Genomic DNA, 14,729 nt, shown 5'->3' on the forward strand with positions numbered 1-14,729 from the left:
CAAGTTTAATTTTTGCAGTACCTAGGAGGGATGTTATTCTGTATCACCTCACATCATTGTCAGGCACAGGGGGAATGGAATAAGAGGTTCCTCACAGTGGAGAAAACATGGCAGATGGAGCAGTCTGGTATTCTGTGGATCATTTATTTTCTTATATTTTTTGTTATTAATATTGTTGCTGTTACCCTTCACTTTCTTATCCCATTGCTGTTTCCAGTAAATTGTTCTGATCTCAACCTTTTGTGATCTCTGTATTTTGTCCCTCCAGCTGGCAGGGAGGGGAGGTGGCACATGGTTTTGCGGAAGTACTGAATTGGAGAATACTGTTCCTCGACCACAACATATGCTTTAATAATTTTTTTAATAGTAATTCTTCCATAAATATAGGCTGGCTATTAAGCTGTTTCACTTGACAGCTATTGTGGATGGCATCTAAATTATAGCCTTTCAGCCAGTACATGTGTTTCTTGAGTTCCTCATGTGCAGCATGTTTAACTTGGAAATTGTGCCTACATGTTACACCTATTTATCATACTTTTTTTTTCATTTGCAGCTACAATTATATGTTAATAAGACTGTGATATTTTTCCCATTCATGTTATGTCACTGTCAATTTTATTGGAACTAAAGCTGCACCATAAATAGGTCTCTGAAATACTAAATTTCAGTTACAGCATTTTGGATCAAGATGTGGTTGTGAGAAATTAATCCATGAGAGTGGCATTGAAAAACAGCTCCAGATTCCCATGTAACTTTATATTATTGGCTGCCTCAGGCATGGGTAATTTTCTATTGCATCTTGGGTTTAAGTGAGCATCCTAGTTCACAGATAATGGCTATTGTCTGGAATAAAGTTTTCTGGAAAAACTAGCCATTATCTGCTGTGAACTAGCCATTATCTATGAACTAACCATTATCTGCTGGATTTCTGTTTGTTAATGTAACTTACCTTGGATTTTCCATATGAGAGCATCTGTTGAATTGAGTAAAGTCATATCATACACAAGTCACCTCCCCTTAGAATCTGCTAGGAAGTTAAAGACCCATCAAAACCACTTTAGTATCAGAATAGAATAAAAAAGGGTGAGATGGCGTGTTTGCTTTCTCTTTGATAGCAAACTTCAGTAATGCTAGATGACAAGAGGAACAAATGTAAATGCATAGCTCGTTTTAATGTTATGAAATACAGCAAGTCATGGTATTTTAATAGATGCACATAGTCTGAAATTCCTTTACCAGCTAAAATACTTAATTGATCCAGCTATCTCTAAAAAATTATTCTCTGTGTAAACTAATTGCACGTGAAGTACAGCGATGCTGGGGACAGGGGAAAACTGCCTCTGACTTGGTTTACATTTCATTGCTGGGAAATGAGAGGCACAGGGACTGTTCTAGCCTGGATTTTCAGAAAGCACTGATAAAAGACTTAGTTCTGCATAATGTTGTGGGCTACATATGAGCACAGGTAAAATGTAACATTAGGCTCATGATAAGCTTACTATTACTGAGACTCTATGTGGAAATGTTTATAATCCTGATCTGTGAAAAAAGTAACCAGTACTCTGGAACTTAAAAAAACCCAGCAGGTTCAGTTCCATCCAAAAGACTAGATCATGAAAATCACAAAAATAATTTTACTGCAAGATGAAATTTTAAATTGGAGAGAGATGGTTAAATAAATTCATTCAGTGTATCAAAAGTGAATTTATACCTAGAAATTTTTTTTTTAAATGGTTTCCCCTAACATGACATTTGGGTGTTACACAGCTAACGATGGTGAAAGGTGATAACCAAGTGCTTCTGCACTAAAGAAATTAGGAGAGTGGGAAAAAATCAGATTCTATGCATGTAAGAGTTAATCTATATGGAACACTGACATAAGAAATGTTGACGTTTATTGGAGGAATCTGTTAACAACTGTTTAAGTCCTGATGGCTTTATTTCTTAAAGTCATTAAATGTAAATCTAAGAACGCTAAAACATAAACCAGAAAAGTGCGCAGCATGAAGTGAGAAAATAGGTACAACTGCTCTTAGTGTTCACCTAGCAATACTGTATAACTTGGTCAGAATCTGTGATGGAAAAACTGAATGTGTGGCTTCAAACTATTTAATTTAAAATATGACATTAAGACTGAAATGTGTTGTGTATTTGTACCTGGGTTTCTGAGCAATCTGATGTCCCTGACCACAGCAAGGGAGTTGGAACTAGATGATTGTTAAGGTCCATTCCAACCCAAGCCATTCTATGATAAATAAGAAACTACAATTTTGTTCACAGAACCTCCAATATTAGCAATAAAAGCGCTGTATATTATTCAAGTTTGCACATTATCTTCTTTTATTCTTTGCCAAAGGGATCAATACTGGCATAGGTGAAGTTAAGAGGTGGTCTCATTCTTTTGTTGCCAGAGGCTGAGAAGCAGAGTTCTGCTGTATATCTTAGGCCATATTTTAAAAAATCTTTTCAGCCAAGGTGTGCATTTATTGTTCAGTTCAGTGGTAGAAATATACAAAGAACCTCTGTCAAGCAAAGTTTATAAAGCTTTCTTCTTTTCGTCTTCAGAGATAGTCATGGGTCAGAATACAGTCAGACAGCTTCTTGTTTTATATGTCCAAACTTCAATTCTCACTTTTCTAGTACAACAAAGAACTGCTTATACTTTCTTTATGATTTGCTGCTTTTTACTTGTGATTAGAGACAAATTAGAAGCTACTTACAGGAAAAGCAGGTTAAAAGTTCATCCATAGGAAGTATAAAACAGAATATTTTTACACAGCTGTAGCATTCCTGTAGGGTTACAGTAGAGTAATTACTAAGATAATAGTTACTTCTTTTATTTTTGGATATTATTAGTATTACTTTATACCAAAGCATAGTTTTAATGCTTTCAAGACTAAGCAGGCAAGTTTAAACACAGAAGCCCTGATTTTATTTTTTGCAAATGATTTTGAGGGTTTGTCAAATTCTTTTTGGTTTTTCCAGGTTGCAATTATAATGACCAAGTACATGTTAATATTTTAGAACATATTGCCAGTATTTCATTACACATAGGCTGAATTTGCATGAGTTTATTTTGAACCATGTCTGAAACAAGAAAAATAAAGCAGTAAGTAGATTTATTTCCCTCTGGCAATGAACTTTAACCTTTTGTGTGATGAATAAAACACTTAGTTTTTCTTTAATTATTTCCAACCCATTTGACAGTGTTTTCATCCCAGTTCCAAATGGAAAAGATTAGACTAAATGTAATACTGGTCTTGTATTGAGAATTGTAGTTGTTGTGCTGACAGTTTTGATAGGGTCTATATGCAATGAAAAAAAACAAATGACCACATTCATAACTGTTATGACTTACTAGACTTATGCTCTGCTCAAAAATTTTTGGAAATTCTAATTCACTTCAATGATTCTTTTGAGGCTTATTGGTGTGTTCTAGAACATGGTGTAGTTGTGTTTGTTAATTTTGATTTAATTATAGCAGAGAAGCAGACTGAGCTTTGGGACCCAGCATGTCTAGAAAATGTTAGAAAAAGCAGACAGCCAAAAGGAGCTGTGGGAAGGGAGAAACTTGATGAAAAAATCCATTTCCTGCACTTAGTTTTACACTTGAGAAAAAAATATCAGACTGCTTAGGCAAGGAGTGAGTGGTATATGCAGTGGGAGTGTGTACAAAGTCTTACAAGGGATTTCTGTATAGGCTGTCAGATAAAATCTGTTTTTGCCCTATTTTTCCCCCGCTCCTAATAAGTCTTAAACTTTTCCCAGACATTTGGATATTCCTGATCTTCTTCACCTGGGACTAAAGGTTTTTTCCTTCTTAGTGTCCTGCAGCATTGAAGCTTTTCTTGGCCTTTCTTCCAGTACCTTGGGAGTACGGCTGTGTTGAAAAGAAGGCATCTTATACTGCAGCTTTTGGCTAGTCTGTCCCATTCTGAATGTTGGAAGAAAAAGCTATTAAAAATCAGATTCAGAATTCCACTTTGGGCTTGTTAGCAGTGCCCATGCACCAGGCCCCTGCTCTGGCCTCAGTGAAAGTGATTGCTTTTAATTCTGTATAGACTGTAGTATTCAGAGCACTGTTTGTCATCTCTAGGCAAAATGAGGAAACTAGTAATCAAGGGAAAAAACCCTGAAGAAACAAAAAACCAGTAAATGTGCTGAACTGCTTATATGTTCTTCATACCATTCTTTAAAGTTTTCTTCTACTCTTGATGGTATGACCCAAATACTAGTATGGCCCACAGTAAATGATTGATGAATCCCAGCTGATTTGATTCAGTTTTGAATTTCATAAAATATATTTTAGGGTGAGAACACATAGAATGTGTTGATGTTACTTGTAATTAAACTGTGGAGTAAAATTTTGTAACTCTAAATGTGAAGATACCTAAAAAAAAATAATTAAAGAGGATTTGGATGTCCAGCTTCTTATGGCTTGGAAAAGCATTGGATGCATCCTGTTGAACCTTGGAAATTCCCTTGAGAAAATTTCCTTATTGCTTACAAAAACTACATAGGTTAAGAGCAACTGAACTGGACAGCACTTGTAGTTGTTTATGTGATGTTGCCTCCTGCAGCAGGATTGCTAATCTCCAGAAGAGAATATAGACACTAAAGAGAAATTAGAAGGGAAAGTATGGAGAAACAATTCCTTTGTGATACTTTATAACTTGTCTTTCTCATTGAAGATTTTTTTTTCCTCCCATGACAAAGCAGTTTTATAAGAGATCATTAGTACTTCAGAATTCCCTCTCCTTCCTTTCCCAACTCCCCAGGTAGCTGCAACTCTCCGTACTTTGACGGGGAATATTTCTTAATTTTTTGTTCCGAAGTTGTAAAATGTATACACATCCCCTGGAGTGTCAAAAAACTGCTGATCTCCATGGGGTTCAAATTGGTAATGGTTACGTCTACCTTGTGGATTAATTTTTCCATAATTGAGTCTTGTGGATAACGAAAAATCCCAAGTATCTCTTTTATGGGACAATAAAAATATTATTTTGAAAAAAATATACCATGTTTGTGAAAAGGTTTATTAGATTTTAATATGTTTTGAGCATTAATGTAAATGAAAAACACATGGTGAGTAAGATAGTTTTTAAAAATAATAGAGTCACAACATGGCTTGGATGGGAAGGGACATCAGAGATCATCTAGTTCCAACCCCTTCAGCATGGACAAGGATGCAACCCACTAGATTAGATTTCTTGGAGCCCCGTCCAACCTGGCCTTGAACACTTCCAGGGATGGGGCATCCACAGGTCCTTTGGTCATCTGTTCCAGTGCCTCACCACCCTCACAGTAAATAATTTCTACCTAGTATCTAATCTAAATCTCTTCTCTTTTAGTTTAATAACATTACTTCTTGTCATATCCCTTTCTGACTGTGTAAAAAGTCATCCTTCCTCTGTTGTGTAAGTCCTGTTCAGGTAGTGGAAAACCACAGTGAGGTATCACTGGAGCCTCCTGTACTTGAGGCTGAAGAACTCTAGCTCTCTCAGCCTGTCTTCTTAGGAGAGGTGCTCCAGCCCTCTGAACAGCTTAGTGGCCTCCTCAAAACTCACTCCAAGAGGTCCATATCTTTCTTGTGCTGGGGACCCCAGAGCTGGATGCAGCACTCCAGTTGGGATCTCCCCAGAGCAGAGCAGAGCAGAGGGGCAGAATCCCCTGGCTCACCTTGCTGACCGTGCTGCTTTGGATGCAGCTCAGGACAGGGTTGGTTTTCTGGGCTGCAAGCTCACACCAGTGGCTCATGTCCAGCTTTTCATCCACGAGGCTTTGCAGGGCTGCTCTCAATGACTTTTTTTCCCAGTCTGTGCTTTATCTGGAATTGCCCTGATCCAGTTACAGAACCTTGCACTTGAACTTGTTGGACTTAGTGAGGTTCTCTTGGGCCCACTTCTTAAGCTTGTTCATTTGGATGGCATCCTGTCCTTCTATTGTGTCAACTGCACTGCTCACCTTTGTGTCATCTGCGAACTTGCTGCAGGAGCACTTGATTTCACTGTCAGTGTCCTTGCAGAAGGTCTTACAGGGCACCGGTCCCATGACAGAGCCCTGAGGAACCCCACTTGTCACCAGCCCCCATGTGGACATGGAGCCTTTGACCAAAACTCTCTGGCTGCATCCATTCAGGCAATTCCTTGCCTATCAAACAGTCTACTCGTCAAATCCGTGTCTCTCAAATTTGGAGATAAGCATGTCACATGGGACACTGAAGACCCTAGAGAAGTCTAGGTTGGTGACATATGCTGACCTGCCTGTGCTGGCTGTTGTAGTCATCTCATCATAGAAGGCCATCAGATGGGTAAGGCATGATTTGCTCTTGGTCTCCAGGTGTGGAGAGAACACTGTGTTCCTGATCCCTTCAACGTCTTTCCAAGAGACATGAAATCCCTTTTGATATTTCACAATCTCATAGTTGCAGCCTTATTCAACCCTGCATGAAAGCATAGGAGCGGTTGATAATCCTCTGGTTTTACCAGTCTTGGTAACTTCTTTGTGACATGATGAAGGTGGCCCTGATAGGCAGGAAATCTTGCTAGAGAGGCTGGAGGGTAAATGGCTGTTTCCCTGTGTCTCAGTGAGAATTCTCCAGTAATTGCCATGCTTCATGCACTTTTGGTGGCACTCATTCTTGTATGAATTGTTGAATGCTACCAGATTTGTAGCATTCTCCTTTTCTTGTTCTTGACTACATATTGTGGAGTTTTCTCCTCCGAACCTCATACTGTCATATTTGTTATGTAGGGGTGCTTTGGTAGCAAGAGGGAGACTCTTTCTTTTGCTCCAAGCAGAGATGAGGTCCAGTCTCCCTTGCCTTACAAATCAATAAAGCCTATCTCAGGGTTGGATGCTAATGTACCTTCTGTTTCCAAGGTCTTCTGAGGCAGCAGCTGCCTCTCTGCCTGTGTCAGTGCATAATCTCATACCTCAGTCTCCTGCTTGGATTCCCAGATCATATGCTGCCTGATGAGCTTCTCACACAACATGGCAACCTGCAGAAGGCAGGTTATCTATCTGGGCATGGTTGCACCCATGGCAACTACCTCTGCCTTCAGGGTCCAGGGGGACTCTCAGATTATGGAGTTTCCTGCAGCTGAAGGTCCAGGTTCTTTTAGTCTTCAGCAAGTCTGTTTGGGTCTAGACATATACCCAAGGTGGCTGTGGTCTCTTGGTTTTAGCCTGACAGCTTGATATGTGGATGCCATTTTTGTTACAGAAGGAGACTGCGTCCTTTTCCTCCCAGGTACAATTACGTGGCCTTTTCTGGGTGCCCTTCCTGGGGAAGTGCTGTGCCACGTCCTGGCCATGGCACCACGCCCTGGTCACTCGCACTTTCCTGGGCCATTCAAATCTGCTGGCAGCACTCACGCCGTGTCAGCCTCACTCATAAGAGCTGATGGCTCCTGGTGGGTCTCTCAGCTCTTACTCATGTTTCTCTGACTGTGGAGGCCCTGCCCAGCTTGTTCTAGTGCTCAGCCCCCAGAACTTGCCCTGGCTGCCACTGCTGTTGCTGATATCACTGCTGTGTGCGCCTGGCTGACCTTAATAATTAAAGTAGGATTTACTTAATAATTAAAATACATTTTAGAAAAATATTGTATTAATTCCTAAATTCAGTGTATTCAGTGGCAGATGATGAAGAAAATACTCTTTTAAATGAAAGAGATATTCTTAAAGTTCTTCATAAACTTGAAGACCATAGTATTATATCAGGTGTATTAATCAGGCATTTAGGAATTCATCTTTTTACCCATAAAAGATATGCAGAACTTCAGAATTTCATATAGTATTCTCTTTCAACAGCCATGACCTCAAAGAAAATACACAAATCAGGGCATCCTTTGCATTACAGTACTGTAGGTGTGGGATAAACAACCTCTGCTAACCTGAGCAAAATAATAGTTTCCTTTAAAAGAAAAAGCAGGAAGTGTAGAAGTAGAGGAAGGATTATTAAGCAAGTTAATTAGAAAGAGCCCAAGGGAAAAGTTAGGAAATTAAAACCCATAGAATCAGCATGACAGCAGCTAAAAATATATCGCTACAAGATACGCTGAGGGTGGGGAGCAGCAGGGAGGCAAATAAAGAATTTGATTAAACAGTAAGACATTTTTTCAGGTATTTGATTTCTATATATCTTCTGATCCAGCCTCAGTAAAACAGTGGAAAAATAATTACACTTCTCAGATTCATGTAAACCTTTAGAACAGAGATTACTGAAAAGTTAAATATTCAAGGCTAACATTTGCTACATCAAAAGACTACATCTCGTGGGAAAGCAAATATACAAGCAGTATGTGACACAGTTTGAATACAGTTTTATGAGGAATGAAAACTTAGAAAGGAAAGTGGAAAAAATAACCTTAGTAAATATTATAGTATTATTTGAGTAGTACAGATTTGAGAAGTCGTGTTGTTGTGCTGCTCTGGATGGTATTAGAAAGCAAAGACTATTGTGCAGTAGATTTCCGAGACAGTTTTTATTTTAAAGTTTTATATAGCTTTCTAAGTAACATCTGTTCTAATCTTTGATCTATTCTAATGGTACTTCTCTTGAATAGAGAAAATAACATATAATGTTGATTTTTGCTTTATTAAATGTGAGACGTATCCCTCAGTTCTGGATGTACATGTGCCAGAGCAAATGTCTAAAATGTGTTAGAGCAGACAGGTTGGCTTTCAATGACTGCTCACAGTGCCTGAATTTTCACAAGTTAGGGGCATGCCTACATGTTTACACATACATGAGTAGGTAAAATAAATCAATGCAACTATTAAAAAAGTATATTGAATAAGTATACTTGTGTATTTTTCAAGACGATATAACACAGGACATATTATGTGAAATGAGAAGACACTTTGAAGAGCTGAACTGTGTGATTTCCTTGTGTGCCCAGTTCTGTGGTTTTTTTTCCATAAGGTGGGCTTTATTGGTTGCTTTCTCTTAATGAACTATGTTAGTTTAGTATCCAAATAATGACATTAACTAAAAAAAGTGGATAGAATTTTTCAGAGCTTTACTGTTCTATGTACCTCACTAAGATGAATTTTTATAAGTGATTACTCTAATGCCTTAAACATCCCACTGTCACTGGTAGAATATTTCTCCTTGACATAGCTCATTGTAGTTTTCTGTCAGTGTTCAGAATTTTGACATAATATTGGGTCAATATTCAGATTTAATGGCTCCATTTCCTGTGAATTACACAGTCTATTCTGTGTGGATTTAACTGAAGTGTGAGTTCCTTGCATATGAAAATTAATTAATCGGTACCTGTGTTAAGCGATAAGAAGCACAGATTGAAAAAAATCTGTGGACTTGTCAGAATGCGATACATCTGAAGTCCCTTTGATTTGTTTCTTTAAATAAATGAAACATTTAAACTTTTTTTTTCCCCAACTTCTTCTTTCCTTAAAGGAATTGTTGGTGTGTGGTGACTTCCTAGGGCAGAAAGCATCACAGGATGAAAGAACAAAAAATTTGTATTCCTTTGCTGCTTCTCCCACAGATGCTTCATGCAAAACATGTATCCTTATTGTATGTTGGGTTCATCGTATGTGAAATTAAAGAGACTTCTTAGCAAACATCCTGGTTATTTTCTTCACTCTTTGTCTCTCCTAAAATGGAAACAATTATAAACACCCAGTTCTTTAACCATCAGTGGGTTATTGCCCTAATTACAGCTTAAATAACTCATAAAGTGTTTTGATTTGTGGAGCTTTCTGTTTCGTATAGCTAATAGACAGGCTTGTTTAGTGAACAATGATACAGATAGTTTTGAATGCAAATATTTCCCCCCCCCCGCCCCCAAGCTAGGGAACAGTTTTTCTCCCAGTATTTGAATTAACTGTCAACAGTACAAAATGCTACAGTGTGACATGTCATTGAGGTTACAGGTAGAGGAAGAATATAGTGAAATTGATTTATATTGAATAGAGATAACATTTTAGATTTGAAGTGGTGCAGCTGAGCTCCTAAAAGGTTTTCAGAAAGAAGCAGTGATTAGTCCCTTTAATTATAAAGCCACAGACAAGCTAGGTTTTGTGTATCTTCAGAGAAAATTAATTAAAATTAATATGCAAATATTTCTACAAGTTCTTTATAATAAGTTTCTCAATAAGAACATTCTCACTGTTTTGTATGAGTTATGTGTGATTTGATTATTAGATAAAATGCATTACAAAATCTTTTTCAGGCTTAAAATTAATGTAAAAATACTTATGAAATATTTAGGAGCACGTAGTGCTTATAAGCAGATAGCTTTTTATCTCCCAAGTAAAAGTGGATCTGGAAAACACTTTTCTGCCTCCCCCATCATCCCTGTCTCTGTTCTAGGGAGGTGAGAGGATCAGAAAGTTGTATTTTAACCTTTTTCCAGTTAACACTAAAGTTCTTCGATGCTGTTAGTTAAGTGCATAGACTGTTCTGTAGGCAGAGCATCAGTTCATTAAGTGCATTGCCTCAGAGTTGCAATGCTTGACAGATCTTAAGTTTTACCAGGATACAAATGTGTGAGAATCCAATGAGAGTTAAGTGATTTGTGTGGGAACTTAAATGTCGGTGTAACCACGATCCCTTGTTTTGTCATCTCTGATATGTATAAAGTAATTGGTTACAGTGCTTTTCAGTAAAGTGTGTGTTTCAGTAAAATACAGGGGTTTGTTTATACCCTACCACAATGGCTTAGGTGTCCTTAGGTAGTTGGATTCTTCTTCAGCAATTTCTGATACTGCTGTATTTACATTAAATTCTTATGGGCCATTAGTGGAGCAGATTTGTCATGGCACATTTGGATAATGAGTTGTATATGACTAAGTAATTAGTTCAAGGCATTACAAGCATGGGTTTGTCTCTCAGTTCTTTTACACTCTTCTAAAAAGCCAGTCCCATTTCAGGTAATCTGCCCCTTTCCTGAGGTAATTTTTGGATTACTGTATGTTGGGAAAGGGACAGGGCACATAGTCTGAATGTGTTAATCCAAATAATACTTTTAACGTGGTTCATGGAGCTTCTTGTTGTTATAGCCCCACTACATATGTTTTGGATGAAGATGAGCCTCGCTTCCTTGAAGAAGTTGATTACAGCGCAGAGAGCAATGATGAAGATGTTGAACTAGCTGATAATGTGGGTGATTATGAGGCAATTAATCAAGATGATGGACTTTCAGACCCAGATTCAACAAGGATACACCTTTCTTGAACCAGCTTTGCTGCCAGTAACAGAAAATAAAGTATCCTGAATTTCCAGTCATATACTTCCTTTATGTTTTCTACAAAGGGGATAAGCTTCAGTTAACACAAATAACTGGGGCCTGCATAGCTCAAGGACAGTAAATATTTCTGATAAATTTGCATTTGTTTTATTTAAGGAGTTCTGTGTATTCTTTAAGCCCTAAATAGATAAATTTATTTACCAGTTCATTTTCTACTAAATAGTACTGCATGGCATTTTGTGTCCTTAAACTCTATCTTCCAGGGAAGATTGGGTTAAAATCCAGAGAAATGGATTATAATTTTTAGTGCGTCAGAGTACAGAAAATAATTTTTTGTGGTACAGTTCTTTGAGTTGCTTCCTGAAAAATACATATGTACAGATTTTCTAAATTAATTTGTGTATGTCTGTGTATATGCGCGTGTGTATACTGAGGTGAAGAGGTTATTTTTCGACATTATTTCAATGATACTTGATTGTGTTTGAAGCAATGCAGTGCCTGCTCTGAAACAATTCAGTAATTATTAAATTAAAAATGAGAACATGATGTATGAACTTTTGCACTTGTTTCTTGCTTCTTATGATTATGTGGTTTTGCTGCAGTATTAGGTGAAAATTCTTACTAATGTCTGTTCAGAGTTCAGGAATTTTGCACAGTGACCAATGCAGCCTGTGCTTAGAAGAACTAGACTCTTGTATAAAACTCACCCATAAGATAGGCATGGTTTAATTTGAAGAAGTTTTCTTGTTAAGTGTACCTGTCTCCGGGAAGAGGTCGGGTATGTACACTCTATGTATATTCAGCTACATGACTGCTCCATTTTTCTTGTTGAATATGCATGTAGTTAAAAACTGTTCACTTTACCGGAGGCACATTAACTCTATACCTAATCCAGCTGCTCTAAGGGGGATAGTGCATTTCGGTATAAACCTTTTTGCCTGATTGCAACCTAGTGCTAAGTCTGCTCTGATAGGAAGATTGGACTGTAACTTCCTGAGGTCTCTTCCAGGCTGACTAATTATTCTGTTGTTCTGTATTCTTCATGTTTAAAGTCAAGCTGTCAGGTACGGGATTTACACTTCTTCATCTTCTGCTGTCGTCTTCTGATTCTAATTGCCTCTTGCCTCTGCTTAAAATAAGATATAACAGAGAAATGAGGAGAGTTGTAGTCTGTGGTTTACAGAATTGACATGTTTTGCAATGAAAAATACTTTTCAAAAATTATTTTTACTTGATGTGACCCAGTTGTGGCAATCATTTTCTTCTCCATGCGCAAGGGCTTTAAGAACATGAAGAATAACATTTCTAACTTATACTAGGTTTTTAACTGATGAGGATTTCCTCTATTTGTTGTTCCAAATAAAACTGTATTTCAGAGGGGAAGGGCATCTTCAGTAGAGGGATTTAAAAAGAATAAAATTTATGAGAATTAACTGTATCAGTGTTTTTCAGCCAGGGGTTGGATTTGCACCAGGATCTGTTCTTTCAAATTCAGCATTGTTTGGTAATGCCTGTCCATACTATCCTGATTCTGAAACTGGGGAAGGGGTTTTGATTCCTTGTTGTTATATGTGACTGTATTTTTGTTTAATGACTTAAATTTATATTAATAAAGATATGGAGAGAGGTGGGGATGGAGAACATGGAAAAGTTGGAAACATTTAGAGTCTTGTTCCTTTGTAAGTTTTTCTCTGTGGAAGTTATCTTTCCTTGTGTTCTGTGAACTACATACTGTAAATAAGAAAATTTATTTATTACCCTGTTGAAGAGGAGTCCTCTGCATTGAAATTAGAGGAATTTGGGAACCTGTCAGATGGAGGAATTAACCTTGCCACAGAATTTGAATTATTTTTCTGTCCAATGACAGCAGTTCAAAATGCTCATATTGCCCTGTCAGTCTTATACTAGTTATCTGCGTAAATAGATTTTCATCCTTAAGGGTTCCTACTTCAGTGGGAGGAGTTTTCATAAATAAAAGTATTCATAAACGATTTCACTTAAATTTCAGAGAATGCAGGATGCCACATGTTTGTTAACTGCATTGTGCATGTCTTCTTAGGTTTCATTTCAATTTGTATTAATCTTGGAAAACTATTTTTATACTACTGGCAAGACTAGAAATATACTTCATCCATTTAGAAAGAATTGTGGCTTAGTAGTACAAAATTGTCCTTTTCTCCTGAGTATGTATGTATATTTGTTCTTCTCATGACTCCTACCACTTTTAATCTGTGCAAAAAAAAGAGTTATCAATTATATAATGTCTCAGGAGAACATGTTTATACATTAGATTGTAATGCAGTTATGCATTAGATGTCACTTAGGTGTTAGATGTCACTATGGCAGCTGTTGGTCTGAGCTTCTGCCAGTGTAATTCTAATGCAAGAGATGAAACTTTGTCCCTATCTTACACATTGTTGAAAATGCAAAAAATGAGAATAGTTACCTCAAACATTTTCCAGTACTTGCCTTTTGAAAGGTAAAGTCTCCATTTGTGCTCACAGGGATGCCAGTTCATGGGAAGAACTGCTGCAGTGAGAACTGCTCCATACTGTTTATTCCTTCTTCAGTACCTGTTGCCATTGTTGCAGTGGTGTTGACAGACATGCTGGTGCCCCACTTATGTTTTGTTGGGAAGTGTGGTGTTTGGCTGAAAATGTTACTGTGGCATTTGCCCTGAAGAAATGGGCAGAATGATAGCAAAGAATGGCAGCATCTTGGACTGTCACAAATCATGCAAATCGAGAGTGGTCTGTTCCACACAATTGACTGTCTTTATTCTATGCAATGGCATTTCAATGTGGCTTTGGTTTTAAATGATGTTGTGTGCTATAAGCATGACTGGTTCTGAATAGGCAAAGAAGATATCCCTAGATCTTCCTCCATTAATAACAACAAATAAGACTATAAAAAATAATTACACCTGGGTTATTTACTGTCTTGCTTCTAAGTAATTGCTGGACGATGAGTCACTCCATTCCCTTTCCAGAAATAATTCAAGTTGCATCACAAATTTTGGTACTTTGTCTTCACTGGTGACATCCCCTGGTGTAATATAACTTAAAGCAATTTGTGCCAAAATCTTGCCTGGTCATTTTTTGAGGTGGATATCTTTATCAGCCTGACTTACCAGGGAGTTTGGTTTGAATCTCAAATAAGACTGCAGAAGCAGTAAACACTGTTCACAAAATGCAAAAATACAAGGTTTCACATTATTTCTGTTGTAATGCTGTGATGGATATAATTGTTGCAGTGTTAGTGTGCATGCCCCAAATACCAATACTTACAAATAAAAATGCGTAATAAAGGATTACTTACAATCTTTTGCTTTCCTATTATTGGTTAGTGATAATTAAGGATTCCTCATCCTAGCACTTGCAGGAATGTTCTTACCTGCAAGGACAGCAGTGTGCATAGCATTTTAAAAAACATATTTTGTTTTCTGTGAAATTAAACTCAGTGTGCTACAGGCTTAGAGTAACATTTGCATATTAATTGACTTAATTATAA

At 37.4% G+C, this 14,729-nt stretch overlaps 1 protein-coding gene across 5 annotated transcripts in view; it reads left to right on the forward strand.

The window, feature by feature from the left end:
* Positions 1-11,765, forward strand: part of AGTPBP1 (ATP/GTP binding carboxypeptidase 1) — a 62,278-nt gene extending 50,513 nt beyond the window's left edge. For 4 of the 5 annotated variants that reach the window (XM_058044639.1, XM_058044636.1, XM_058044637.1 and 1 more), the window contains exon 27: positions 11,032-11,765. In XM_058044639.1, coding sequence (XP_057900622.1) covers positions 11,032-11,206 — 175 coding nt within the window. In that variant the 3' untranslated portion in view covers positions 11,207-11,765. Of the gene's footprint in view, positions 1-9,424; positions 9,545-11,031 lie in introns of all 5 variants that reach the window. The other variant, XR_009115973.1, reaches the window with a different exon arrangement.
* The last annotated feature ends 2,964 nt before the right edge of the window (positions 11,766-14,729 follow it).

Source organism: Melospiza georgiana, chromosome Z (genome assembly GCF_028018845.1).
Source record: "Melospiza georgiana isolate bMelGeo1 chromosome Z, bMelGeo1.pri, whole genome shotgun sequence".
In the NCBI taxonomy this organism is placed as follows: domain Eukaryota; kingdom Metazoa; phylum Chordata; class Aves; order Passeriformes; family Passerellidae; genus Melospiza; species Melospiza georgiana.